General features: G+C 53.5%; 8 protein-coding genes across 8 annotated transcripts; 4 read left to right on the top strand and 4 right to left on the bottom strand.

Annotated features, from left to right (window-relative positions):
- Positions 1-368: 368 nt before the first annotated feature.
- On the top strand, positions 369-10,095 carry CTAM01_11925 (uncharacterized protein; the record flags this gene model as incomplete). Its single annotated transcript, XM_060527934.1, has 2 exons — positions 369-6,895; positions 6,945-10,095. 2 exons carry the CDS (start codon positions 369-371, stop codon positions 10,093-10,095), a joined length of 9,678 nt encoding a protein of 3,225 aa, XP_060377478.1.
- A 563-nt stretch (positions 10,096-10,658) lies between these two features.
- CTAM01_11926 (uncharacterized protein) lies at positions 10,659-11,612 on the bottom strand (the record flags this gene model as incomplete). The annotated part of the gene is made up of 1 exon (XM_060527935.1): positions 10,659-11,612. The coding sequence occupies one exon, from the start codon at positions 11,610-11,612 to the stop codon at positions 10,659-10,661; it is 954 nt and encodes a 317-aa protein (XP_060377479.1).
- Positions 11,613-12,126: 514 nt separating this feature from the next.
- On the bottom strand, positions 12,127-12,983 carry CTAM01_11927 (uncharacterized protein; the record flags this gene model as incomplete). The annotated part of the gene is made up of 3 exons (XM_060527936.1): positions 12,127-12,150; positions 12,319-12,643; positions 12,961-12,983. The coding sequence occupies 3 exons, from the start codon at positions 12,981-12,983 to the stop codon at positions 12,127-12,129; spliced, it is 372 nt and encodes a 123-aa protein (XP_060377480.1).
- Positions 12,984-14,442: 1,459 nt separating this feature from the next.
- On the top strand, positions 14,443-15,901 carry CTAM01_11928 (rhamnogalacturonase A precursor; the record flags this gene model as incomplete). The annotated part of the gene is made up of 3 exons (XM_060527937.1): positions 14,443-14,869; positions 14,926-15,264; positions 15,330-15,901. The coding sequence occupies 3 exons, from the start codon at positions 14,443-14,445 to the stop codon at positions 15,899-15,901; spliced, it is 1,338 nt and encodes a 445-aa protein (XP_060377481.1).
- Positions 15,902-16,091: 190 nt separating this feature from the next.
- CTAM01_11929 (alpha-L-rhamnosidase) lies at positions 16,092-17,756 on the bottom strand (the record flags this gene model as incomplete). The annotated part of the gene is made up of 1 exon (XM_060527938.1): positions 16,092-17,756. The coding sequence occupies one exon, from the start codon at positions 17,754-17,756 to the stop codon at positions 16,092-16,094; it is 1,665 nt and encodes a 554-aa protein (XP_060377482.1).
- A 1,613-nt stretch (positions 17,757-19,369) lies between these two features.
- Positions 19,370-21,152, top strand: CTAM01_11930 (MFS hexose transporter; the record flags this gene model as incomplete). The annotated part of the gene is made up of 4 exons (XM_060527939.1): positions 19,370-19,704; positions 19,762-20,387; positions 20,439-20,827; positions 20,898-21,152. 4 exons carry the CDS (start codon positions 19,370-19,372, stop codon positions 21,150-21,152), a joined length of 1,605 nt encoding a protein of 534 aa, XP_060377483.1.
- A 1,314-nt stretch (positions 21,153-22,466) lies between these two features.
- On the bottom strand, positions 22,467-22,805 carry CTAM01_11931 (uncharacterized protein; the record flags this gene model as incomplete). Its single annotated transcript, XM_060527940.1, has 1 exon — positions 22,467-22,805. One exon carries the CDS (start codon positions 22,803-22,805, stop codon positions 22,467-22,469), a length of 339 nt encoding a protein of 112 aa, XP_060377484.1.
- A 3,165-nt stretch (positions 22,806-25,970) lies between these two features.
- CTAM01_11932 (NupC family nucleoside transporter) lies at positions 25,971-27,536 on the top strand (the record flags this gene model as incomplete). Its single annotated transcript, XM_060527941.1, has 1 exon — positions 25,971-27,536. One exon carries the CDS (start codon positions 25,971-25,973, stop codon positions 27,534-27,536), a length of 1,566 nt encoding a protein of 521 aa, XP_060377485.1.
- Between the last annotated feature and the right edge of the window lie 240 nt (positions 27,537-27,776).

Raw genomic sequence — 27,776 nt, forward strand, 5'->3', positions numbered from 1 at the left:
CTCAGACCCGGAGTCACGGCCGACGGCACGCCATCCGAGAACACGACATCCACCCCTCGATACCCAAAAATTCCACATCACCCACCGTTGATAGTACGCTTGATATTACACCTACGTCGAAAAGTAACGACGCCCCAAAACCGAGCAACCCACCAAGACCCCGTACACGATACCATCCTACAGCGCGCGTCACTTTGATGACGGCAGAGCCTTTCCGGCGGCTACTGATCTGACCTGCGCCCTGCCCGTCGTCATCGAGCTTTCCGACTTTCCGAGTCTCTCCCTTCCTATGCTTCCCATTACCGATACACGATAGAACACCAACCTGACCCTCCCTCGCCAGGGTTAAGGCGCCACATACAGACAAGATGTTGGAGGGACTCGTTGCCGGCCTGCTCAATAGGTTCCTGGGCATGTACGTCAAGAATTTCGATCCAGCACAGCTCAAGGTTGGAATCTGGTCTGGCGATGTCAAGCTACGCAACCTCGAGCTTCGGAGGGAAGCTCTCGACCAGCTGAAGCTTCCCATCAACGTCATGGAAGGCCATCTCGGCGAGCTCACACTCATAATCCCATGGTCCAACTTGCGTGGCGCGCCCGTCAAGGTCTTCATCGAGGATGTCTTTCTGCTGGCCTCCCCCCGGGAAGAGGCTGCGTATGACGAGCAAGAGGAAGAGCGTAGGAAGCAGAGAATCAAGATGGAGAAACTCGATTCTGCAGAGCTTCTCAAGGAGAGGTCTCAGGAGGGCATGAGCCAGGAGGAGCAGAAAAAGAGCCAGACATTCACCCAGAGCCTGGTCACCAAGATTGTCGACAACCTGCAAGTCACAGTCAAGAACATCCATATCCGATATGAAGATTCCATTTCCGCTCCCGGACACCCCTTTGCACTTGGTGTGACTCTCGAGGAGTTCAGTGCTGTCAGCACCGACGGCCAGTGGAAGCCCACCTTTGTCCAGGACTCGACCAAGAGCACCCACAAGCTTGCAACCCTCGGCGCCCTCGCCGTCTACTGGAACACAGATACAGAGCTGCTCGGCCCGGGCCGAGAGGTCGATACTGGCGACAAACCACCGATGCCGCATGATGAGATGGTTGACAAGTTCAAGAGCCTGATAGGGTCGACCGAGGACACAGGCCTCAACCACCAATTCATCCTTCGACCCGTCAACGGAAAGGCAAAGATTGTCCTCGACAAGACGGGGGATGTCCATGCTCCCAAGGCCAAGGCCAGTCTACTGTTTGAGGAGATTGGTCTCGTAATCGATGACGACCAGTACCGTGATGGCTTGATGATGGTTGACCTTTTCCACTACTTCATCCGCCACCAAGAGTACAAAAAATTCCAGCCCAAAGGAGTCACACCAAAGGAAGACCCCAGGGCCTGGCTCAAGTTTGCTGGTGACTCCGTCCTCAGCAAGATCCACGAGAAGAACCGTAGATGGTCATGGGAATACTTCAAAGAACGACGTGATGACCGCCAACGCTACATTGAACTCTTCAAGAAGCGCAAGCAACAGCAACAACTCAGCTCCCAAGAGAACGAAGACATCAACAAACTCGAGATCAAGCTCGATTACGAGGATCTCCGATTCTGGCGATCTCTGGCACGGAACCAGCTTAAGAAGGAGAATGCCGCTGCCCTAAAGAACCAGCCCCCTAAACAGGAGCAACAGGGCTGGCTGGCGTGGGCCTGGGGTAGTGGCCAGAAGCAGCAGGAACACCATGCTGAGGATGATGAGAACACACAAATCACCGAGGAGCAGCGCAAAGAGCTCTACGACGCCATCGAGTTTGACGAGAAGACTGCCTTGGCAGAGTCAGTTGATGTTCCTCGGGACTCTGTCAAGATGCAAGTTGAGGCATGGCTGAGCACCGGAAGCTTCACGCTGAAGAAGAGCCATAATGGCAAGCGGAGTGATCTTCTGAGCCTGCACTTTGATGTTTTCAAAGCCAAGGTGCTGCAGCGTCCTGATTCCTTTCTGGCTGATCTCAGTCTGGGTGGACTTCGTGTCAACGATGGCACCACGCCAGACTCACTGTTCCCCGAGATTGTCAGAGTCAAGGACGCCCCCGAGATCCACGACCAAAAACGCCTAACCATCGAAGAGCTCGAAGATAACGACGATGAACCCTTCTTTCGCTTTGAGGTCGAACAAAACCCCATCGATCGCGAAGGCGACATTGCTCTCAGCGGATCCCTCAAGCCACTCGAGATTGTCTGGAATCCAAACTTCGTCGTAGGCGTGGCCGACTTCTTTAGACCACCAGAACGACACATGGAGTCCATCACGGCGCTGATGGAAACCGCCGGCGCCACCGTAGAGACCTTCCGAGAACAGACGCGGGCTGGTCTGGAATTCGCTCTCGAGGAGCACAAGACCATCAATGCCCAGCTTGACCTACAGGCCCCGCTTATTATTGTACCGGTCAGCATCAACGTCAAAGAATCTACTTGTCTAATTCTGGATGCCGGTCATATCAGCGTTAACAGCGAGCTGGTGGACCAGGACACTATGAAACAGATTCAGTCGAAACAACGCCAATCGTACACTGACGAAGACTTCAAGCGCTTAGAGTCTGTCATGTACGACAAATTCTTGGTCAAGCTCTCCTCCACCCAGGTGCTGATCGGTCCCTCGATCGAGGCGACAAAGGCTCAAATATCGAACAAGGACGACACACAGCACTTGCACGTGGTGGAAGAGATCAACGTCGACTTTGTGGTTGAGACTTCGATTCTGCCCAAGGCGCCAAATCTGACCAAACTGAAGGTCTCTGGCCACCTTCCCATGCTCCATGCAACCATATCAGATTCCAAGTACAAGAATTTGATGCGAATCATCGATGTCGCCATCCCCAAGTTTGGCAACCAAGAGCTGCAACAGGCGCAAATCAAGGACTCCCAGGACCAAGCAGTGACAACTCGCCCACGTGGCCTGAGTACCGCCTCTAACCGATCGCGTTCTCGCAAGGACACCAATAGCCGCCGGAAGTCTTCTCAATTCCCTTTCATGCAGCAACAAACTGCCATCGTGATTGACGAAGATGACGACGATCAGGACGAGTTTGAGGACGCCGACGATGGTGGTAGGAGCAACAAGGAACAGCTCAAGCTCCAACAGCGTTCTTTCGAGCTCAAGTTCAAGGTCGACACCCTCAAGGGATCCCTCTATCGGAGCGATCCTGACAGGAAGAAGCCTGATCAGCTTCTTGTCGAGCTTGTTGCTGAGAATTTCGACCTTCTTTTCTATCTACGTCCATATGACATGTCTGCGGAGGTCTCGCTTGGTTCCGTCATCATGGACGACTTTGTTGACAACCCTCCTGCGGAGTTCAAGTCCATTGTTTCATCTGGGGACGTTGAGGATCGAGAGCAGAATCGTAGTCTTGTCAGCGTCAAGTTTACCAAGGTTAATCGACTATCACCAGAGTTCATGCCTGTGTATGAAGGTGTGGAGACGAACGTTACCGCCGCAATATCGACTATCAACCTCATCGTTACGCGAAAGACGCTTCTTACCTTGCTTGACTTCATCCTGGCAACTTTCACAGGGAACAACAACGAGGCAGCGACGCCTCAAGAACAGAAGGCCATCTCCGATTCGGAGGACGATGACGAAGGTGTTGAGATTGCCGTTGATGCTCCTCCCGAGGACGGGCCTACAAACGCAGGCTCCATTAGAGTCAAGATCGACCTGAAGAGTATCCGTCTGATCCTGAACAACGATGGAATTCGCCTAGCAACTCTGTCTTTCAACCATGCCGATGTTGGAGTCTTCCTTTTGGGCAAGACGATGCGAGTCAATGCTAGACTGGGCAATCTCAATCTGGTTGACGATATCAATCAAGGTGTCTCGGAGGATTCCAACCTGAGGCAACTCATTTCTATACAAGGCGATGAGCTCGCTGACTTCCGCTACGAGACGTTCGATGCTACCAACAAGAAAGCGTATCCTGGATACGACTCATCGGTCTACCTACGGGCTGGTTCCGTCAAGCTTAATTTCCTCGAGGAGCCCTTCCGGAAGATCATTCAGTTCCTCGTCAAATTTGGCAAGATGCAAGCCATTTACAACGCCGCACGTCAAGCCGCAGCGTCCCAGGCCACCCAAATCCAACAAAGCACAAACAAGTTTAAGTACGACGTTGTGGTCAAGACGCCAATTGTCGTCTTCCCTCGGGTCGTCAATCACGGCCAGCCCAAACGGGACGTTATTACTGCCTACTTGGGTGAGATCTACGCTCAGAACAAGTTCGCGCCCTTGGACGATTCCCAAGACTCCCAAATTGCGACCAAGATTTCCGCAGGCATTCGCAATATTCGTCTGACGTCCGATTTCAACTATCCTGGTGACCTTTCAGAAGAGTTGGAGTTGATCGACAAAGTTGACTTGGGCTTTAATGTCACGTATGCCGAGCACCAAGATGGCACAAAGCGACCCGAGCTCGAAATTGAAGGAAGCATGTCGGATTTCAACTTGAAACTTACTCAGTACCAACTGAGGTTCCTGATGGAGATTTCGAAGGCAGTACCAGCAGCGTTCGCCACCGATTCAGAAGAGCAAGATCAGGAAGCTGAGCGAGAAATAGACAAGGACACTCTTCAAAGAGCAAGATCCATACCACTTGACAAGAAGGGCAGCGAGGAGGAGAAGCAAGTCGATCTTGGACCCGAACTGTCACCCAAGAACCAGACATGGACAAAACTAGACCTTGTCTTTCAGGTCAACACAATTGGCATGGAGCTATTACTTGCTCCGGATGACAAGCCGATCGGCAAGCTTGAAGATGCCAGCCTGTCGCGCTTCTCTTTGGACGTCACCAAACTCAAGACGAGAATGCTCAACGATGGTTCGCTCGAAGGCGAGTTCCTGATCCACTCATTCACGATTTACGACAGCCGTCCGCGTGAAACAAACAAGTTCCGACGTATCATGACTTCTTCAAACAAGGAGGTTCAACAACTGATGGCCAGCATCACAATGTCTGGCGGCCAAGACAGAAGCCTAATCGCAATCGTCACCGTTGACAGCCCACGCATAATCTTTGCACTCGACTATCTCTTTGCCATCCAGAACTTCGTCATGGTTGGCTTGCAACCGGAGGAACCTTCTCCGGTAGACGATGAGTCTCTGTTCGAGACCCCCGACGAATCAGAAGCCGACGCCGACTCAATGCAAGTCACTTGGTCCAATAAGCCCAAGTCCCAGAAGAGCAGTAGAGAGGGCGCGGAAGAGCCGCAGGCAGAGACGGAGGAGAAGCCACAGAGCACCATGAGCATTGCGTATAGGGTGAACATTGTCGATGCACAGGTCATCCTGATCGCCAACCCCCTCAGCGCAAGCTCCGAAGCCATTGTTCTGGGTACTAAGCAAGTTTTGCTTTCTCAGCAACATGCTCTGACCTTCCAGGTCTCCGAGATCGGCATGTTTTTGTGCCGAATGGATCGATTCGAAGACTCGCGTCTCCGACTCATTGACGACTTTTCAGTCCAAATGTCTATGGATAGCTCGAAACCCAACATTACAAGCATCCATGCTGATATTGAACCCCTGATTTTGAGGTTGTCCCTAAGAGACATTCTGCTCGCACTTCAGATCGCGAGCAAGGCGACTGAGCTGTCAGATCAACAGCAAAAGGATCAGAAGGAGAGCAAGAGCGCATCGGCAGCGGACGAGAAGGCGAGAAAGCTGCGTCAAGCAGGTCTGAAGCAGCGGACTGCCAGTGGCAAGGGCCCTTCAACCATTGCGAATAAGACTATGATGTCCAAGACTGCATTGGTAGCAGCATCCCAGGCCAAACAAGCCCATAGTGATTCCAATAACACAGCTGTTCAAACTCAGCCGAAGCGCCACGAGGAACTTTCGGCAACAATCGAGGGCATCCGCGTTGTCCTTATCGGCGATGTCCACGAACTTCCCATTCTGGACCTGGGTATCAAGAACTTTACCGCCACGGCCGAAGACTGGTCTTCGAATCTCAAAGCTGAAACTGCGATCGATATCTATACCAACGTGTACAACTTTTCAAAGTCCGCGTGGGAGCCTCTGCTAGAGCCTTGGCAGGTCGGATTTGGCATTGCGAGAGAGCAGCAGTCGGGTCTTTTGTCCATTGATGTCGCTTCCAAGAAGATCTTTGATGTCACAATCACGACAGCTACCATTGCTTTGGCGTCCAAGTCCTTCGCTTTCCTTAGCAAGGATGAGGATGTTCTCGGCAAACCGCGTGGTGTGGACGCCCCTTACCGCATCCGGAACTATACCGGATTTGACGTTGTCGTACAGTCAAAGAGTATGACGACGGACGACAACATGACCGCGCGTCTCGAGGACGGGCAGGAAGTCCCTTGGAGCTTCGAACCGTGGGAGAAGATGCGAGAGAACCTCTCGACCGAGAGCAGTACTGGTAGTGTCGGCATTCACTTGGAAGGTAGTGGCTTTGACCCGGTCAAGAACGTCAGGCTGAACCGTGAGGGTGAAGCGATCTACGGCCTCAAGCCGAAGACTGACAACATTTTGCACCGACTTCTCGTGGAGGTCACCCTGGGCAAGGACAACGTCAAATATGTCACTTTAAGATCGCCCCTCGTAGTTGACAACCTCACCCAGATCCCAGTCGAGCTCGGTGTCTACGACGCGCAAGAGGGCCATCTGCTCAAGATTGAGAAAATCGCGCCCGGTGAAAGCCGCCCGGCTCCTGTGGGTGCTGTGTTCTTGAAGTCTCTACTGGTACGGCCCGACTCTGGATTTGGCTACGCCTGGTCCTCTGAGACCTTGTGGTGGAGAGATCTCTTGAAGCGGCCAACCCGGACGATGGTTTGCAAGGGGGAAAACGGGGACCCGTTTTACTTCCAGCTCAACGCCACCTTTGATCGGTCGAATCCTTTGACCAAGTAAGTCTGCCATCATCTTAACATGATCCTTGACTAATCTCTCGTTCAGAAACTATCCTTACATGCGCATCAAGCTTTCGCCTCCAGTCATCCTCGAGAACTTGCTTCCTTACGACTTCAAGTATCGCATCTACGACAAGAACACCAAAAAGGACTGGGCAAACTTCCTCCGCAAAGGCGGTCTTAGCCCCGTACATGTTGTAGAGCTATCACACCTCCTCCTCCTCAGTGTTGACATGCAGGACACTGTCTTCAAACCCAGCGACTTTGCCATCATCAACTCCGGGGCTTCGGATGATTTCAAAAAGGAAGACAGGCTGCTCTGCAAGGACGAGGAAGGCTTGCAGCTCAATCTCAAGCTCCACTACCACAAGATCCCTGATAGCGGTGGAGCTTTCCGAGTCACGGTCTACAGTCCCTACATCATCCTGAACAAGACTGGTCTTGACCTGCAGATCAGAGCCAAGGGCTTCTTGCAGGGCGCACGACCTGCAGCCGGACAGTCGACTCTGTCCTCCAGGTCTGGCAATAACCGTCCTAGAGCTACGCCATTCATGTTCTCCTACGGCAACGACGATCATAGAAACCGAGCCTTGCTGCAGATTGCGGATTCGGAATGGAGCAAGCCGCAGAGTTTTGACGCCATCGGAAGCACAACCGAGGTGGTGCTGCCCTCGCCCTCCAGGAACACTGAGGTGCACATTGGCATCACCACCGAGGCTGGAGAAGGCAAATACAAGATGACCAAGGTCGTTACCCTCGCACCACGATTTGTTCTGGAAAACAAGCTTGGAGAGGAGATCAACGTACGCGAGTCTAGCTCTTCTGGGTTTATGACGCTGAAGCCCGGCGCCCATGAGCCACTTCACTTCATGCAGAAGACCTCCATCAAGCAACTTTCGTTGTGTCATCCCGGCATGAACAACCAGTGGACCTCTCCTTTCAACATATCAGACATTGGAACCACCCACGTCAAGATTGCCAAAGCAGGCCAACGCCAACGTCTGATTCGCGCTGAGATCTTAATGGAGGGTGCAACAATCTTCCTGCATCTCAGCTTGGAGACCAAGAATTGGCCCTACCAGATGCAAAACGAGAGTGATACGGAATTCACATTCTACCAGGCCAACCCTAGCCTGGACGATGATGGAGTCGAAGACAGATCCGGCTGGAGGCCAATCAAGTATAGGCTGCCGCCTAGGAGCATCATGCCATACGCATGGGATTTCCCGGCTGCCAAGTTCCGTGAGATCATCATCAACGCCCATGGCAAGGAAAGACATGTCAAGCTCGCGGAAATCGGCAATCAGATTCCAATGAAATTTGCGACAACATCCGGACAACAGAAGATTATCGACATCAATGTTGCCGCTGACGGACCTACCCAGACGATGATTCTGTCCAACTTCAGGCAATCCAAGAGCCTGTATCGACAGAAGTCCAAGTCCGGATCTCGCACGAGCACCGATGGCTTTGAGGTCAAAGACCAAGAGACGACAGCAACCTTCCGCGCTCAGCTGAAGCTTTCGGGTATTGGAATTTCGCTCATCAATTCACAACTAAAGGAACTTGCATACGTCACATTCAGAGACGTCTCTCTTCGTTACCACGATTCTCCTCTACATCAGACTATCGCTCTATCTGTTAAGTGGATTCAAATAGACAACCAGCTGTACGGTGGTCTGTTCCCGATGATCTTGTACCCGAGTGTCGTGCCAAAGAGGGCTCAAGAGGTCGACGCACATCCTTCGCTTCACGCCATGGTTACTCGCGTGAAGGACGATTCCTACGGGGTGCTGTACATCAAGTATGCAACACTGTTGATGCAGCAGATGACAATCGAGCTCGATGAGGACTTTGTTTACGCTGTCTTGGACTTCTCCAATATTCCTGGGGCCGCCTGGTCAGACACCAATGAGGAAGGCAAACTCTGTGACGAGGAGCTGGACATCCCAGAGCCGCAGCGGCAGCAATCTGGCCAAGACATCTACTTCGAGCTGCTCAACATCCAGCCCATGCAACTCGACCTCTCCTTCATGCGCACGGAACGAGTCAATGCCGAGGACAAGACGTCGTCTCGAAACCCTCTCATGTTCTTCCTCAATGTCATGACGATGGCCATCGGTAATATCAACGACGCGCCGATTCGCCTTAATGCACTCATGCTAGACAACGTTCGCGTGTCCGTAGCTGCCTTGACACAAAACATCACGAGTCACTACAGCCAAGAAGTTCTCTACCAGGTTCACAAGATCCTCGGGTCTGCCGACTTCCTCGGAAACCCCGTTGGTTTGTTCAACAACATCAGCTCCGGCCTCACGGACGTGTTCTACGAACCCTACCAAGGCCTCATTCTTTCGGACAAGCCCGAGGACTTTGGTATCGGAGTTGCGAAGGGAGCCGCGTCACTTGTCAAGAAGTCTGTCTATGGCTTCACCGATTCCTTCTCCAAATTCACTGGGAGCTTGTCCAAGGGCCTTGCAGCTGCGACTCTCGACAAGCAATTTCAAGATCGTCGTCGCATTACACGTGCACGCAATCGACCCAAACATGCTCTGTATGGGGTCACCACCGGCGCCAACTCTTTCTTCACAAGCGCCGCTTCTGGCGTGGGTGGACTCGTCCGCAAGCCGTTGGAGGGTGCTGAGCAGGAGGGCGCTGTTGGATTCTTCAAGGGAATCGGCAAGGGTGTCGTCGGATTCGCTACCAAGCCCGCTATTGGCGTTCTAGACATGGCCTCGAATGTCTCGGAAGGCATCCGCAACACGACCACCGTCTTTGACGGCTCAGAACTCGATCGCGTCCGCCCTGCTCGATTCGTGCCCTCTGACGGTATCGTGCGACCGTACAATGCCCGGGAAGCCCTTGGCCAGTCATGGTTGAAGCAGGTCGACAATGGCAAGTACTTCAACGAGAACTACATTGCCCACCTCGAACTGCCACGCGAGGACATGGTTGTCATGGTCACTTACGCTCGGATTTTGCTTATTCGTAGCCGGCGACTGACGTCGGAATGGGATGTGCCCCTCAAGGACGTACAGACAATTGCCAAGGAGCGGACTGGCCTGAGCCTGACGCTGAGGGGAGGCACGAACGGTCCGTTCCTACCTGTTGGCGATGAAAGTGGCCGCGCCTTTTTGTACAAGATGGTGGCCGTCGCTGTGGAGGAATTCAACCGTCGGTTCAGGGGACTCGAGTAAGGCGGGAGGCGGATGGTGTGACACTGTGGCCGGGTAACAGGCCGAGGCTGGTTCGAATACATGAGGGCAGGTCTTTTTGACTTGATTCACTATTACTTCTCTTCTTTTTTTGAGGCCTGTAAGCATAGCCTCGCGATTTCATTAGCAATTACATATACTTTATCTTGTCTTGCGTTAGCACGTTAGGACCCTTCACCAGAAGCCGTGAGCTCACAAAAGATCTGCTGACGAGGCCTTTGTATAAAAGCGGCAAAGTACACGGGCAGTAAATACCCCTCCCTCCCTCCCTGGTATCAGTTGTCACGTTCATCACTTGCCAGCGCATTTACATTTCAGTCATAGCAATCGCAACAAGAAAGGAGTGTGGGTGTATTATCTTCCAAGTGACCAAGTTCAACCAAGATGCGCTATTATACTAAAATCAGAAAAGAACAAACGCCCTAATGCTATGCTCAAACTCCACCGTGTAATGCCATCTATACCATCTTCCATCCTCGGATGCTCATCAATCACGATTGACGATCCGTCTATGTATGTCCAACTCCTTGTTAAAAACCAACCCTTTAGTTGGAGGGGCAGTAGCCGATAGTGCAAGCGTCAGACTTGCAGCAGCCGCGGAAGCCGTTGGCGCATGACTGGAAGAATCCGGTGCCGGGGGCGCAGACAGTGGGATCAGCGTTGGCGTTGGACTTGCTCTCGGGGTTCGGGGTGGCGGTCATCTGAGGGGCCGTCTTGGTCACCGTCTCAAAGGTCTTGACGTCCGGGCAATAGCCAATGGTGCAGGCGTCCTGCTTGCAGCAGCCGCGGAAGCCGTTGGCGCACGACTGGAAGAAGCCGGTGCCGGGGGCGCAGACTGTAGGGTCGGCGGCGCGCTTTGAGGGGGAGGCGATGGCCAGATCGGGGCAGTATCCCAAGGTGCAGGCGTCGGATTTGCAGCAGCCGCGGAAACCATTTGAGCAGGACTGGAAGAAGCCGGTGCCAGGGGCACAGACGGTGGGATCCTGACGCTTCTCGGAAGCAGAGGTAGTAGGGCAGTAGCCCAGAGTGCAGGCGTCAGATTTGCAGCATCCGCGGAAGCCGTTGGAGCAAGACTGGAAGAAACCAGTGCCGGGAGCGCACACCGTTGGGTCCTGACGCTTCACAGAGGCCGAGGGACAGTAGCCAATGGCGCAGGCGTCCTCCTTGCAACATCCACGGAAGCCGTTGGAGCAGGATTGGAAGAATCCGGTGCCGGTAGGGCAGACGGTGGGGTCGGTGGATTGCTGGCTGGCCGAGTGGCCGGGGTTGACGGGGGTGGTCTCGGCCGGAGCGTTGGCGGAGGTTTCGGTCACGCCGGGGCAGTAGCCGATGGTGCAGGCGTCGGCCTTGCAGCAGCCGCGGAAGCCATTGGCACAGGACTGGAAGAAGCCAGTACCCGGCGCGCAGACAGTGTCGTCGCGCTTGGTGTTGAGGGAAGGGCTTGCCGAGGCAAGAGTTGCGACGGCAGCGAGGAAAGTGAGGACGATGGAAGAATGCATTGTTGATTGATAGATGTGGTGGATTCGAGTTTAGATTAAGCAGAAGTTGACGATTGTGAGAGTGATGGAGTCGAGGTTTGCAGATTGAACGATTGTCCCAAGGAAAGAGAAACCGACAAAGGAAATAAGGAAATAGGAAAGAAAAAAGAGGAAATGAAAATGTGAAGTTATAAACAAGCTGTTTGAAGTGATTGTTGATGAGAAAGAGACGCCATATCGGGGGAGGAACCAGGTTGGATTTATACACATCTGACAAAAAGTGAAATACAGGTCGTTTGCACGGAAACTATTTTCATTGCCATCTCTCAGAGTAGCCTATGCCTTACCACAACCGGCTGTGCGTTCAGAGGGATCTCGCAAAGAGGCCGCGACGTGCCAGTAAGCCCGCCATTATCGTGACCAAGGCGTGTCGTTCCTCCTAAGCCGAAATTGGTGTGTAAATCAAACAGCACGTCGGAAGTCTGCTGCGCATACGCACCGCCCGCTGAACTCCCGGAGCTGAAAGCACGTCGCCCTACGGAATAAAGTATGGCATAGGCTATGCAGAGTGAGACGGGCATCTGCATCCCTTGCATCCGGGTGTGATGAATCCTCCTTCATCTTCTTCCCCCGGACTCGGACCTTTCCGAGCAAATGGGTAGCTAAGGATGCAAGCTGCAGAACCTTGTGGTAGGCAGAGTAGCACCGTCAGCCCCGATTGACAAACGCGATAGGCGTGCGTCGCAGGGCTGAGCTGCAATCCGAGTCTCTGCTGAGCGTCTTGGTGCTGAGGGCGGAGGGACGAGTCGCCGACTAGGACGGTTCGAGTCAAGTCGATGGCCGCCGGGAGGAGGGCCAAAGGAGTTCCAGAGGCGGCGGCGCAGTTGCACCTGTCAGACGCCAGAGGGCTGGGTCTCACAGACGGTCTCACTTGGACCTCTGGGCTCTCGTGGTTGGTCCCATGCCTTTTGCTGACATACCGCTCATTTTGCGCTGCAGTGGTAAGCTTATTCTTGGCTCTCGGGATGTTGAGGGGTCGTGCATACCGAGATCTCAGAAGCTAGAGGTGGATGGTTAGAAACGGAGATAGGAAGGGAGAAATGGTGCTACTTTGGCATCGTGGATTGCTCATGTAGTAGCCACGTAGCTTCGTCACCACCTGTGCGAAGTACAAAGCATGTACGAATATCAGTCTTAGGAACAGGCTGACAGCAGACGCGGCGTTGAAGCTGTTGCCAAGGTACATTGACTAGCCTCTCTATGCAGTATCCATCTGCTCCTAGAACTTCTAACTGCTAAGGGTTGAGGTTAAGAAGCGAGACCGCTGATTAACCCGCGTTTGCCGTCCCGTGATCATTGACGAACTCACGAGTGGAGGAGGTTCCGCTCCATTTTGGTGGCTCTTTGGGTGGGCGAGTCAAGTGCCGGCAGTAGCCAATAAACGGGAGTTCCTGATCAAGAAGATCTTCATCTAGATTCTCGAACCACTGCACAGCGGGTCACATCGAGAGAGCTCTGAAGAAGCTGGAAATGGTTCGTGACGGGCCGAGTCCCGAAAGAGAAGGAGGATAGAGAGAACATTCTCCGAACGGCACGCATAACCCGATAGTAGTCCCGATCTGTTGCTTCAACGTCCCCGTCTTGGCTCACGGAGCATCGCCGTTATGGCACGGCGCTTGGCAGTCCGAATGGGAGCAGTTCCAGAAGCATCGGTTTTTGGGCCAGTTCGGAGGACGGTACACGGAACTGCATACCCGGACGTTCTGTATCTGATACGAAGGCTGCGGACACTGTTAATCAAAATAAGGACTTGGGAAATTCTCCCCCTAGGCCGTTTCCAACTTGGCCCCGGCAGTGGGATGCCGATATTTTCTCGTTGGGACGTGGGACATGATGCTGGGTAGAATTTCTGCCGCGCCTAGATCATCAGTCGTCAGCCCCCCCAGTTTAGATCTTGATATGATCATACCCAAAATGCGGGATGATGGTTGAGACAGTTTCTTAACTTGTTGGGCAGAAGATGCGGCTGGGTCATCTCTTTTTAATCAGTCTGTGGCCCTTGCCGTGGGCAGCGTGTGCCAGACAAATGGAATATACTTTGAAGTTTTGACCACGACGGGACGAACTGCAACCATGACGCGGCTCATCTGTGCCGTTTCCTTTTGTTTCACCAAAGCTCACCCCAGCGCCGCTCCAGGTCGCCCCCTGATGGCCCTGGTTCATCGAGAAGATTTGACCTTGGGTTTTTGCATAGTAGGGATGCTGAGGTAAAGCAGTCCGGCAAGCAGTACCCCTGACAAAACTACCGGGGGTAAAGAGAATGGTCTGGCGGCCAGGCCCCGATAGCGCCACCAAGTACTCTATTTCATACCTCTAATACCCATTCGGGACGGCATTTGAGTGAAGCGAGCTCGCTCTTGAGCCCACTGTCTGTGTTGTTCTTTTAATTAATTAACACGGCGTCAGAATCCCGGGCGCAGAGGGTTCGATTTTCATGATTCGTCAAACAGCCACTCTCCAGAGCACCTGTTCCGTTCAATTTCCCACAAACAATGGGACGGATCGTGGGGTCGCTGGCGGAAGCGGCGTGGGCACTGCAAATGGCGAATCGACCACAGGAGTCGAGGACTCGAGGTAAGGCTGCTGGGCCCATTGGTGGAGGAAGTTAGGGGAGATCTGAGGAAGGGATTCCTTTTATCATCTCATCAGGGCCCTTTTTCTCAAAGAGATACAAACTGATTGTTTTCCCTGATCATTCCGTCGTCCCATTCCGGTGTCTCTCGTTTTCTTTTTTGCTCTTCTAGTTCTCGACATTTCTGTCGGTATTCACTCGTTTTCAAAATCAACAAACATGAAGTTCGCTTCCTTTTCACTCCTTGCGCTGGGCGCTCTTATCCCGGAACTGGCCAACGCCCAGCTGTCTGGCACCGTTGGACCTACCACCAAGGCCGCGACCAAGGCCGCCAAGAAGACATGTAACATCACCAGCTACGGCGCCAAGACCGGTGCCACCGGAGACATCGGCGCGGCCCTCAAGTCCGCTTGGGACGCCTGCAAGACCGGAGGTGAGATCCTCATCCCCGCCGGTGAATGGGGTCTCGGCACTTGGCAGACTCTCTCCGGCGGAACTGGTGTTTCCATCAACCTCGAGGGTACCATCTACCGCACTGGAACTGCTGGCGGCCACATGATCATCGTCCAGAAGTCAACCGATGTCGAGTTCTACAGCGGCAACTCCAAGGGTGCCATGCAGGGCTACGGCTATGAATTCCACAAGCGTAAGACATTCCCACTCCAAACCAATCGCCACCACACAATACTGACGATTTGACAGAGGGCAGCGGTGTCTACGGACCTCGTCTCCTGAGATTCGTCTCTGTCACCGACTTCAGCGTTCATGACATTGCTCTCGTTGACTCTCCGGCTTTCCACTTCGTCATGGACACCGTCACCAACGGAGAGGTCTACAACATGATTGTCCGTGGTGGCAACCAGGGCGGTCTTGATGGCTTCAACTTGATGGCTGCCAAGAACGTGCACGTTCACGACGTTGCCGTCACCAACAAGGACGAGTGCGTCACTGTCAAGAACAAGTCTAGCAACATTCTCGTCGAGAACGTCTTCTGCAACTGGTCCGGTGGCTGCGGCATCGGCTCATTGGGCGTTGACACTGGTACGTCTAGGCTCCGAGAGGAATCTCTCTATTACGACGAAATCACTAACAAGAGTTGTTTGTAGCCATCTCCGACATCCACTACCGCAACGTTTACACCTCCAACTCCAACCAGATGCTCATGATCAAGAACAACGGTGGTGATGGTGCCTTCCAGAACGCCAAGTTCGAGAACTTCATCGGTCACGGCAACGCCTACTCCCTCAAGATCGACTCTGCCTGGACCGGCCAGAGCAAGGTCGCCGGCAACGGTGTCGAGTACAAAAACCTGACCTTCTCCAACTGGAAGGGCACCGCCGCCAACGGTGCCGCTCGCGGTCCCGTGGTCGCCCTCTGCGCTGCCGCCGTCCCCTGCGAGAACATTGACGTGTCCGGTATCAACATCTGGACCGAGTCTGGCTCTTCCATCGTCGACAAGTGCAACAACGCCTTCGGCACCGGTCACTGCATGCGCACCGGCTCTGGGACCTACACCAGCACTGCTACTACCAAGACCGTCACCAGCTACTCCGCTGCCACCATGCCCGGCCTCGTCACCGCCGGACTCGGCATCACCAAGTCCATCGACATTCCCGCCATCCCCACTACCTTCTACCCTGGTGCCAAGCCCGCCAGTGCTCTTGCTGGCGCCGCTTAAGCGCGAGAAGGCCATGAACGTGAAGCAACCAGGACCCGGCTCGACAAGAAACGAGCCAATCTCATTTTCCTGTACATACTTACTTAATTGGAAAAGCCAAGCTGCACATATCATTCGGGAAATGATTATCAATTTTCTCTGGCGTCTATCACTTGACTCAAATTACTCTAATCACCGACTAACTGCTGTCTTATTGACTCCCGACCTGTGACTTGATCCAATGTTCGTCCAAGTGACCCATGGTGACCGATTTCGTTTCCTTGACGCCGACAAACTCTCTCAGCTTCCCCCTTAGTAGGTACGTCGGGGTACAGCTCCAAGCGTGACAGAAACTGTTGTTTCGAGCATCTCCGTAGGGACTTGCCCGAGGGTCTTCCGGGTTGTAGCATTCCCAAAAAGTGTCTGCACCGGCGCGGACCATACCTCCCCAGTAGCTGGTCATGATCTCCACACACTTATCGAACAAGCCCACAGTAGCGAGGGCATCGCACACATGGTGCCATAGGTAAGGGGTCAGGGGCTTGAGAGCATCAGGGTGTGCAAGTGTGTTAACCAGAGCAGCCTTAGCGGTTTCCTGAGGATATGCTTCTGCAAGAACAAGCCAAGACGCCGACGCAAAGCTAACCTGTCCCTTGGGGCCAGACACGAAGACATTGTCTGGAGAAAGGAACACCTTCGCTGCTTCGGTCATTTGGGCCACGAGGTCCACAAAAGGGGCCTCCTTGCCGAGAACCGTGGCCAAGGAGTTAGCTGCTTTCAGACAATACAGCAGAACCCCGTGTAGTCCTGCGCTGTGTTCCAGCCCAGGCTGCCAGTCAAGGAACTTCCATCCTTCACCCTTGGACTCATCAAACACGTGAGTGTTAGCATCGAGATGCGTAAGAGCCCGCTTCACGCAGCCGAGGACGGTGGGCCAAAGGCTGTGACCCGCAGCTTTGTCGCCCGATGCCACCACGTAGTCATACGTAATGGCGGCGAATAGCGCGTCGTAGTCTACAATGTAGTCGGTCGAAGGCGTGAGCTGAGGCTGTTCAAAAATGCAAGCTGGCACAGAGTCATCTTCGCGCACCACGGCAGCAAACTGGAAGATGCAGCGCTTGACGAGGTTGAAGTCCCGGAAGGTGCTGTAGTTTGCAAGTGCTTGAAGACGAAGATCTCCGCTCCAGAGCCGACGATCCCTTCGAGGTCCGTCCTCAAAGACGGTTTGCATGCAATCTCTCAGTGTCGATATGCTTACGTGGTCAATCTGCTGGAGGAGAGGATCGTTGAACTGCGGAGCCTCCAGGGCGTGGTTCTGGCTGATGGCGCTAACACATTGACATTTGACTTCGGAAAATGTAACCTTGTATTTGGGTGAGGTGTCGATGACTTCAACTCGAAGGAAGCGGAACGAGTATCGTCGAGATAGAGAGACCTCCTCAGGGCACATGTCGATATTGATGATTTCGTCCGGAAGCCAGCTAGTGCTGATCCATGTCTTGACATTTTCCATGCCGAGAGTCACGTCCAAAGGAGATTCGCCGAATGTGAGGCGCAACCTGCACGGGGCGTCCATGTGCGAGCCCCGGGACTCTAGTCTCATTGAGAGATATCCCACCATGTGAATACCAAAGTCGAGAATGAAGCCATCTCCTTTCCCCCAAGTCTTGGACGGCAACTTGTCAATGGAATATTCCGCAGGCACGGCACGGACACCAAAGTATTGGCCCTCGTCTTTGTCGAATGTGATGACGCGTTGAGGTGTTCGTGTCCATCGCTGCAGCTGCGGGCACAGATCATTGGCAATCTTTTCAAAGTCCCGGTTCCAGCGCGTCGGAAGCACGCTCTCGACCATGTCCTCGGGAGCATCTGCCATGGTGGGCGAATGGCTTAGAGTCGACTAGGGAGGAGAGACTATTGTAGCACTCGGAAGGACAAGGCGCGTGATTGGGGGCTGAGAATGAACTTGAGATTTGTGTTTCGTCTGTGGTTGCCAGCAGAACATGGGCTTAGGTCCAGGTCGTTGGAAATGCTTTTGAAGACGCCACGATCCCAAATAGAATCCATAAACGCTTCGGTGTGACAACCACCCGAGAAGGGCAATCGAAAGCACCGAAGCTCGAGATGAGGGGAATGTGGCTGACGCTTCTGATTGCTCAATCGGGACTTTTCAGACCCATGGCGATGTCGGCGTGGAGACCATTTCTGGGGCCGGTGCGGGGATATACCGAGGAAGAGTCAGGATTCATGACAAGCTGAATCGACAAGCGTCTGGAACTCCAATGGCCCAGGTCAGCTGGACGCAAGAAGATGGTTCAGCAACGGCAGAACTACGGATGAGCTGCGGCCGGACTAGCATAGTCTTCGTCTCGTAAGGTCCTTGTTCAGGTTTTGCGAAAGCCTTTGCCTCCTTGGCGGCACCATTAGACCGAGGAACGGCCCCAAGCTAGAAGAGGCTCCTTTACGCAAATGCCGAGCTGCCACCAGTTCATAACACGCCTGTGCTCTCGATTTGCTGACCACAAGAGCACGTCGTACTGGGTGCTGGAATACGGTAGTTGTTGGTCGTCTCAAGAAATAAGAAGCATATACAAGCACAACTTCCATAGCGATAGTAACAACCACCACCTAGGTCCCCAGAGACTCGCAGCAAACTGCGATTCTGATGATGCTCAGGTCAACCCCCCGCATCTTTCATCTGCATTTTTTTCATGCACGAGCCGGGGTATAGCCGTGTCTGTGGGGTCCCCAGACTACACTACCGAAACGGCGGGTCAATGACACCTTTGGCCCAGGCCAGAGTCCATGTCCAGAACCTGACCACCACTGGCGTGGGCGACTGGCATCGGCACCAAGTCCAAGTTCATCTCATGGCTCAGTCTGACTTTCACTCTTTGGGTTAGCAGCCATTCAGCCACAACCAACCAAAGCCCACAGGTTATTCTTCGGGACATAGACTGACTCGAGAGGCTATCTAACGCACCGCGCTATTGACAACCTCCATTGGTAACCACTTGCCGGCAACATGGCAGAACCATGAGTGAAACGCACTCTCCGGCTCCCACTATGCAGACAGCCCGGCCCCTCCCCCGCAAAAGTTAACCAAATGGTTGGGTGAGGAGGCGGGCCTACCTTCAGGACCATCACGCCTGACCTCGGACCTGACGAGGAATGCCACCAGGGAGAAAAGGGGCTTGCGCTATAGACTATGGGTTATTGTCGGCCGATCATTGAGACGACGTTGATCCGAAGAAGTGCCTACAACTGCCTCCATCCGAAAGGCTTTTGAAAAGTTCTGGACAATAAGAACCGGGGACATTCCCGGCTGGGTTGCACTTTGCCCTAGTTCCCCAGTCTCGAACTCCTCAACTTCCCCAGATCGTCGGTGCTTCCCCAGATTTTCTCTCAACTTTGAGTTGTTCGGCCCGACGTTTTCACACATCTTCGATACTTCCATTTCCTCACCCAGAGCTGACAGGAACGGCGATCATGGACGACAAACACCTTGAGGCGCACCCGACGTCCATCGTCGACAAGGACGACATCGCCGCGGCCAAGGGCGAGCACGTGGAGGAGATTGGCCACGCCGCGACGGCAGAAGATCACGACGAAACTGTTTTACAAGCCATCAAGAACCAGCCGTGGGCGTTTGTGTGGTGCATTTACGCCATATACGTCCTCATCCTCACCAGCTTTGACAACCAGGCGGGAGGAACGGTCATTGGAATCCCCCAGTTCCGCAAGGATTTCGGTTCCGAATTCAATGGCAACTATGTTCTCCCCGCAAAGTGGCAATCTGCCTACAGCGGAGCCCCTGTCGCATCGTATGTGCACTGTTCCTATAGCTTCCCGTCATGAGCTGACGTTACTCTCCATCACAGTGCCGTCGTTGGATCCCTCGGTGCTGGCTGGGTGGCCGACCGCATCGGCCGCAAGTGGACCTACTTCATCAGCTACGCCTTCATCTTTGCAGGCATCACTTGCGAGACAGTAAGCACCACCAACGAGATCTTCTTCGCGGGCAAGTTTATTGCCGGATTTCCCATTGGCGCTTTCATCACAGTCAGCATGACATACATTGGCGAGATCGCGCCCCTGGCTCTCCGCGGTATCTTGACCGCCGCTGCGGCTATCGCCTTCACGATTGGTCCATTCATCGTTAGTCTGGTTGTCAACGAGACTGGAACTAGAACCGACCGCTGGGCTTATCGCACAATCTTTGTGTCTCAATACGGCATCAGCGGCATTGGTGCCCTCTTGCTGTTTTTCATGCCCGAGTCACCGTGGTGGTTGGTTAGCAAGGGCAAGATGCAGAAGGCTGCCAAGTCCCTGAGCCGTCTTGGCTACGATGCGGTCCAGGTCGAGAAGCGCCTATCTGTTATTACTCTCACCCTTGCTGAGGTACGCAAGGAGACCGACGGCGCCAGCTTTGCTGAGTGCTTCCGCAAGTCCAACCTTCGCCGTACCATCATCTCCGTCGCACCTTTGAGCATCCAGGCTCTGTGCGGTACGTTATTCTTGTCCCTTCACAATTCTGCCCTTGACTGACTCTGTTTAGGTGTCTTCTTCGTTGCATCGTACTCTACCTACTACCAGCAACTGGCCGGATATAGCACAAAAGAGAGCTTTACGCTGGCTATCGTGCAGCAGGTCATGTCCATGCTCGGTAACGTCACCGCATGGTTCCTTATTGATCGAGTTGGTCGCCGCGGCCTCACTCTTTGGGGGATGTGCATCCTGACGGTCCTTCTCATGATTACTGGTGGTCTTGCGGTGGCTGCCACACCTGGTGCCGTGAAGGGAACCGTCGCACTGCTGCTGGTGTACTGCTATATCTACAACGTCACCATTGGAGCCACGGCCTATTCTCTCTTGACCGAGGTTGCAACTTCGCGTCTCCGTGCCAAGACTGCCTCCATGGCTTTGGCTTTGCAAAACAGTCTCTTTGTAAGTCGAATACTGCCACCATTTGTCAATCTTGATATGGTTGATATGGAAACTAATCCCTTCTTTCCAGACCATGTGGGCCTTTGTTATCCCCTTCCTTTTCAACCCCGACCAAGCCAATCTCGGTGCCAAGGTGGCCTTCATCTTCGGCGGCCTTGCCGTTCTGTCCACTGTCTATCTCTGGTTCTACCAACCCGAGGTTGCTGGACGGTCTTACGAGGAGCTCGATGAGATGTTCATCAAGCAAGTCCCAGCACGGAAGTTCAAGGGCTACAAGACAGAGGTGCAGGAGAAGAGTGAAAGGGCAGTTGCGCACCAGCAATGATCTGTCACACAGTTCATTCATCTTTGACCTGATGTAGTTAATATGATTTTAGGGGCACGGTAGTTAGACGACGATTTGTTTGATTCTCGAAACGATACACGAGTAGGCAAGAAGCGTCAGATATAAGAATATAGCACTTAATGGAACTCCCCAAGACCACACGAATTTCCGCTACTGATGTGATTGACGCTAATAACGCCTGATAAAAGGCAAGTGAAGCAGCTGTCAATACTTAGCAACGCTCAGGAGACATATGCCCCATCTTTAACAATAGTTTCTAGCAGTATATCAGGAGAAAAGCTGGTTTATCTTCTGCCGGCACACGAAGGCGGAGTTGAAGACATTTATTGACCAAATTCATCCTGCAACATCTCATCTGGAAGCATCTTCGAATCAGACTTCCAGCCAATGACGCTAGTCTGAACCGGTTACTCATAGATTCTACGTCTACTTCAGCCTCGGAGGTCTCTGGCCCCTGGCGCTTAATGTCTCTCACGGATCACGCCCACCTGCGTCGTCCCAGATGATGATCAAGGCGGTAGCTGGCCGAATTTTGACATACTTGCCAACAAATACCATTACTATGAGCCACTGCTCGCCTCGTCAGTTGCATTCATTTAGTCACCTCGGATACAAGGCCATGGCCGATAGCAGTCGGCCTGTCTCGCAATCTCTCACGTATCATTCTGGTCCATCTCTGGGTGCAAACCTCATTCAAAATAGGGTACCTGCTTGGAATAGCTTATCTAAAATTCAATCTCTGCATCGCCGGCTCCCATAAGACTCTGCATGTGCCATCAGAGCGACTGTATCTCGTTGTCCTTATCTACCTTACTTGGCAAAAGCGAACCTTTATTGCATGTGATTTGCGCGGCACTCACCAGTTGTAGGCATCGTCGTTCGCCAAATGTAGATTCAACGGTACGGCCCGGGGAATTTGTATTGGAAAGTAGTTCGTAGGATCTTAGGACGGAGGCCTGTTCCTTCGCGATCAGTGTGACTAGCGCACATACAGGATGCACTTTCAGAAGGTTGGTGATGGCATCATCATCAATACAGACTTTTTCATCCACATCCTGGAGAAAAATTAGTAGATAAATTACCTGAAAGGAAATGACGTAACGATCATCGAACAGAATTACTTGAACTTGAGTGGCAAGTGGGATTTCGTATCCTCATATGAAGACTGTCATGTTGGCTAGAAAATCCGCTTTGGCAGCTGTCATTATATGAAACTTTACAAGGATCATAGTACGTAGGAGGTCAGGTTTGGGGGGGGGGGGGGGATGGAACCTGTACGAACATGGACAGATGTCAATTCGTCGGAAACTGATCGTGCATCTGTGTCCGTGGACTTGTAGAGACACCGTTGAACAAACAGGGTTTACTCTGTTTCCCAGTAGCCAAGAGTGAGACCCAGCGCCCGGCATGTACTTGCTGTGTATGGAGTAAGAAAATGTGATCCGAATATCCGGGAGTGGAGTTGCGAGTTCCTAAGGCTCTATCTGTACGGAGTACGGAGTAAGGTAATGTCGTTGCCACTCTGCGAATGCGGCGGTCCGCGATGTTGGATCTGGGGGCGGAGACCACACGTGGTAGGGTGTCTGGATCCGCGGTCTTTTGCTGACCCAGTTGCGCAGCTAACCAGCCCATTGATAATCATTTCCGCTCTCAATGCGGGAGCCGACGGGGATGCTGGGCATATCCCTTTCTCGCATACTGCATCGAAGGCGACACGACGCCAAGTTCCCAGTCCGTTAGTATCACTATTTCTGATAATGGTCACTTGGCTCTTCCGCAACGGGCATCGAGGGATCGGTCTTGCGCGCGCAAAGACTCAATTGTAGATAGATGACTGTCGGAGGACAGCGAAGGAGCCAGGCTGGCAAGCTGTGAGCCGGGCTCAGTTTCGCATTGGCGTCGTCGGAGCTCACCTTAAGCTTATCATCAGACACACTTCACGTGCCTGTAAAGAGTACAGAGCTATGCTGTAGTCCCCAGGTTCCCAGCCAACAGACTCAATTGGAATGGCGGAGCCGACCGAAGCTGAAAAGCGAAAAGCATGGCACTTTTGTGCTGGGCCAATCTCGACAGCCGAGTCGCACGCGCTCGTTGACTGGATTGGGCACACAGATACGACGGCTGCAATCCGCAACCTAACAGGCCCGTCAACCTTGCTCATGTTCCCCAGGGTGGCGTGGAGCACATCCTCTGCCCGCCCGGCGCCTGGCACCCTTAGTGCGCGCACTAAGATGCGGATGCTGAGGCATGGGAGTGAGAGGGGGGGACGGACTGGGGATGCCAGATGCGCCCAGGCCCAGGCCCTTTTGTGTTGGTCAATTTGGTGCTTGTGCTCAAGAGGAACTTTGGAGTTCTCGTCTGTCAGTGACGGTCTGGCAGATGTTCATCCCCAGGTCCCTTCTTCTCGGCCCTGTCCGACGACACAGGACCAGACGAGGAGCTGAGGGCACTGATAGAGAGGGCCGGGGAAAGCCCAAGATTGACTTTCTGTCGACACTACCTATCTACGACCCTCCAACAGTTTGCACTTGCTCTATCAACTAAATCGCAAGAGTGCGGTCCGGGTCAGGAATCCGAAGCATAGGGCTCGCTTACTGCTTGCAATTACGAATGACAGGGCTAGCTCGCCAATCTTGGCTTTTCATTCCGCTCATTGCTCCAGTAGTGCGCATGGCGAAAGGGCACATTACTGAGAGACCAATTGAGCATCCGCATCCGTACAACTTCGAGGTAAAAGCCTACGGATGAAGTAGCAGGGATTGCTCTTATCGTTGATCTCACGGTACTGTATTACAAGGTCAGCAGCCATGCGTCTCTTTGGCAGCAGGCTAAGATCCTGTGCCTCAATCAAGCGTCAGACATTGAGACTTTGACAGTACGTCTCGAGCAGGTGTCAATTGTCGAGCCTTTGCATCTCAACTTGTGCCGTGGGCTTGTGTGCTCACCGGCCTCTAGCGGCTCTTTCGATCCATGGCTTGTGGCGCCGCGGCGGCTGATGCAGCTATCGCCAGCCAGTCCCGATTCTCTGCATGTCTCCGTGTCTCTCTGACAAGCTTGGGGGTCACTTCGTGCGCCTCTTAGGGTCTTGGGCGTCGGCCCCTTGGCCATGTCTGCGCCCAACAGAGCGGAAGGATCTACCACACACCTTTCCATCGTACAGAAACAGGCCCGGTCTTGAGCCTATCAGACACCCCTTAATGATCTTAGTCAAAGACACCGAACGCGATCCCCAGGAACCCACTGCCTCGACATTACTGGAGGCACCGGAGTCTCAAATCCTTTAGATGACGGTGCTCCGTACTTTGTCCGAGTATCTACGGAGTACATATCCGCCGGCCGCTGCTAGTGCTTGGCCGTGATACATGACAGCAGAAGAAACGAGCAGATCTCATCATGAGATGGTTCCAGAGCCATGATTCGTGCGTGGACTCGGCCGACGCGTCTCGCCCCTTGCCAGGGCCGCCAATTGTTTGTCCAACGAACCCGGCAACCTTTTCGCACCCACACGCTAGCCCTGCCCTTTTGCTAGACCATCTCTCCCACGTCCAGTCCCGTCTCTCCAATCTCAGTCGACTCCACTGCAAGTATCCATCGTTCCATCAACCTTCCAGAACCGGAAGCACGCCGTTAGCTTTGCCACTCACGTCGAGAGCTAAAGGTCTTGGCCCGGCTCTGATCGAGAGTCTGTGCCGTTGGGTGCGGCGACTATCCCTGTCCAGCTACTGTCAAAATGCAGAAAATAAAAAAAAAATTGCATTCCTTATCGCAAGCACACCGAGCAACAATCAAAGGGTTCTCAAGACTATACTTTTTTGATTAACCCAACCGGTATCTTGACCCCGTCAACTTAGAGAATTGGTGGGCCTTGGCGTACGCGAGTGGGTTTGGTTTCGATTGCTTGACAGGTACCTTTTCCCGTCACAACACCGTCTGGCTGGCCCAAGTGGCCGGCAACAGCTTCACCATGGGTCCAAAACCCTGAGAGAGTATCAATAGCGTCGTACTATGAGGACACAAGACCAAAAAGTGCTGCTGATAGACCCCAGAGTATCCGTATGGTCCGTCAGCCCGGCACTTCACGAGAACCGTTGGCGGCCGGCCCACACACAGGTTGGGCGGCTTGCCACTCTCTCGTCTGCCCGTCTCCAAAGATATCGTCTTACCTACTCTTTCAATCTGCTCCAGTCTCGTCCCTGATTCTCGCGTTGGCGTCCTTCGGACCTGCTCCCCTCCCACACTCCCTTGCTACACCCCGGCCACTCAGTATCTCTGGTGCAGCAGTTGTTCGTCAATCCCACACCCGTGAACCCTGTCGCCTATCCCATCCCGCACCCCTCGTTGGCTAGCCGTTCGTCCAGAATCTGGGTCAATCCACCGAGATGGGCACCGAACCGCATGAGGGTTTCCTCCTCCACACCACAAGGGCGGCGAACTCCATCCTGACCTGGTTGCTGATAAGGTCGACGAGTCGTAGGCATTGCTTTACTTGCCTAGCCTAGCCTCGGCACTACTTTCGGATTTCTTGATCGTCGCACTGGGGCTTTTTAAAGAGAGCTTCCCCTCGAGACTCATCTATTGTAAGGGTCTTGTCTCGTGCAGCTGCTTCCCGAGTCTCTCGCCGTCAACCTCCCCAAAGTACGCCAGGGCGCCTTCAACTGCGTGGCCCACGGTCTCCTCGTTACGGCAGACCACTGAGAGAACTGGTTGTCAAACCGCTCGACGTCTCTTTCAGCCCTACCTTTTCCCCATCTATACTCCTCTTTATCGGTGCGCTTCCAAGAAGCATATTCTTCAGCCATGTCTTCCCAGGTCACCGAGGTCAACCAGACCACCACCACGGCTGGGAGCACGCCCCCCCGTCGCAACTCGGACCCGGCGCTGGAAATTCACAACCAGCACCAGCATCAACATCTGCACCACAGCGCTCGTGTCGATGCCAAGGGTCACGACGACAATGTAACCTACACCAGGACCGGAGAGACAACTGTTCCGCACCAGAGCCATCTACACCAGCACTCTGTCGAGCCCCACGACATTGAGAAGGGCGACAAGCTCAGCGGACCCCCTGATTACGATGGCGAGAAGACTGGCGTCGTGGCCTCCAACGAGGAGGAGGAGAATAAGCCCTCCAAGTTCAAAACCCTCTACCGCAAGTACAAGTGGGTTTTCCACATCCTCCTCTTCTACTTCTTCACCGGCTGGTGGATTGCCTCGCTCATTGAGCACCGCAATGACAAGAACTGGGTCATTCCGTTCCTTGTCTGGCTCTGCATCTCCCTCCGCCTGTTCTTCTTCTACGTCCCAAGCTCCTACGTCTCCCGACCGATCAAGTTTGTGTGGCAACACACTGCTCTCGTCATCTACAACGCCATTCCTGCCAAGTTCCGCACTATCGCTGGCGCTGCCGTGACGCTCGCTGTCATGCTCGTTGGCTCTTTCGTCTCGGAGGAGTCGGCCGACAACAACCGTGAGAACCGTGCCGTTTCCATCTTCGGTCTCATCGTCATCCTGGCCTGCTTCTGGGCAACTTCGAACGATCGCAAGCGTATCAACTGGCGTCCCGTTATTGGCGGTATGCTTTCGCAGTACATTATTGCGCTTTTTGTCCTTCGCACCGGCGTCGGTTACGACATTTTCAAGTTTATTGCGGATCGAGCTGGTGACTTGCTTGGCTTCGCCAACCAGGGAACGGCCTTCCTCACTGCTGAGAGTGTGCTTGATCTTCACTGGTTCATCACTGGCGTCATTCCTCCCATCATCTTCTTCGTCGCCATCGTCCAGGTCCTGTACTTCATCGGCTTCCTCCAGTGGTTCATCGGCAAGTTCGCAACCTTCGTCTTCTGGGCCCTTCGCGTGTCTGGTGCCGAGGCTGTCGTCGCTGCTGCCACCCCCTTCATCGGCCAGGGCGAGTCTGCCATGTTGGTTCGTCCTTTCGTCCCTCACATGACCAAGGCCGAAATCCACCAGATCATGACTTGCGGCTTCGCAACCATTTCTGGTTCCACTCTCGTCGCCTATATCAACTTGGGTCTCAATGCCCAGGCCATGGTGTCATCCTGCGTCATGTCCATCCCCGCCTCTATTGCCATTTCCAAGCTTCGCTACCCCGAGAAGGAGGAGACTTTGACTGCTGGAAAGGTCGTCATCCCTGACGACGATGAGCATGAGGCCAAGAACGCTATCCATGCTTTTGCAAACGGTGCTTGGCTAGGTATCAAGATTGCCGGTACCATTGTTGCATCGATTCTTTGCATCTTGGCCTTCATCGGTCTCGTTGATGGTCTGCTGACCTGGTGGGGTGGCTACATCAACATCAACGACCCTCCTCTGACTCTCAACCTGATTACCGGTTACATCTTCTAAGTCAACATACCCACTTCCTGGCACCCCCCTGTTTCTGGCACCACAAAAACGATGGGATCACAACCCAACCTCCTCATTACTATTAACTATTGATCCTCAACCACACCCACTACAATACAGCTGCCAGCCTCACTAGGGCATTCAGAGTCGCTGGATTCAGCCGTGATAACCTCCTTTTCACCCGCTTCGATTTGAGCCCGATGGATATCCCTAATGTTCGCGAACTTCGTATTGGGATCG

The sequence above is a fragment of the Colletotrichum tamarilloi genome (assembly GCF_030869305.1).
Source record: "Colletotrichum tamarilloi strain Tom-12 chromosome Unknown Scaffold_69.1, whole genome shotgun sequence".
NCBI lineage: Eukaryota > Fungi > Ascomycota > Sordariomycetes > Glomerellales > Glomerellaceae > Colletotrichum > Colletotrichum tamarilloi.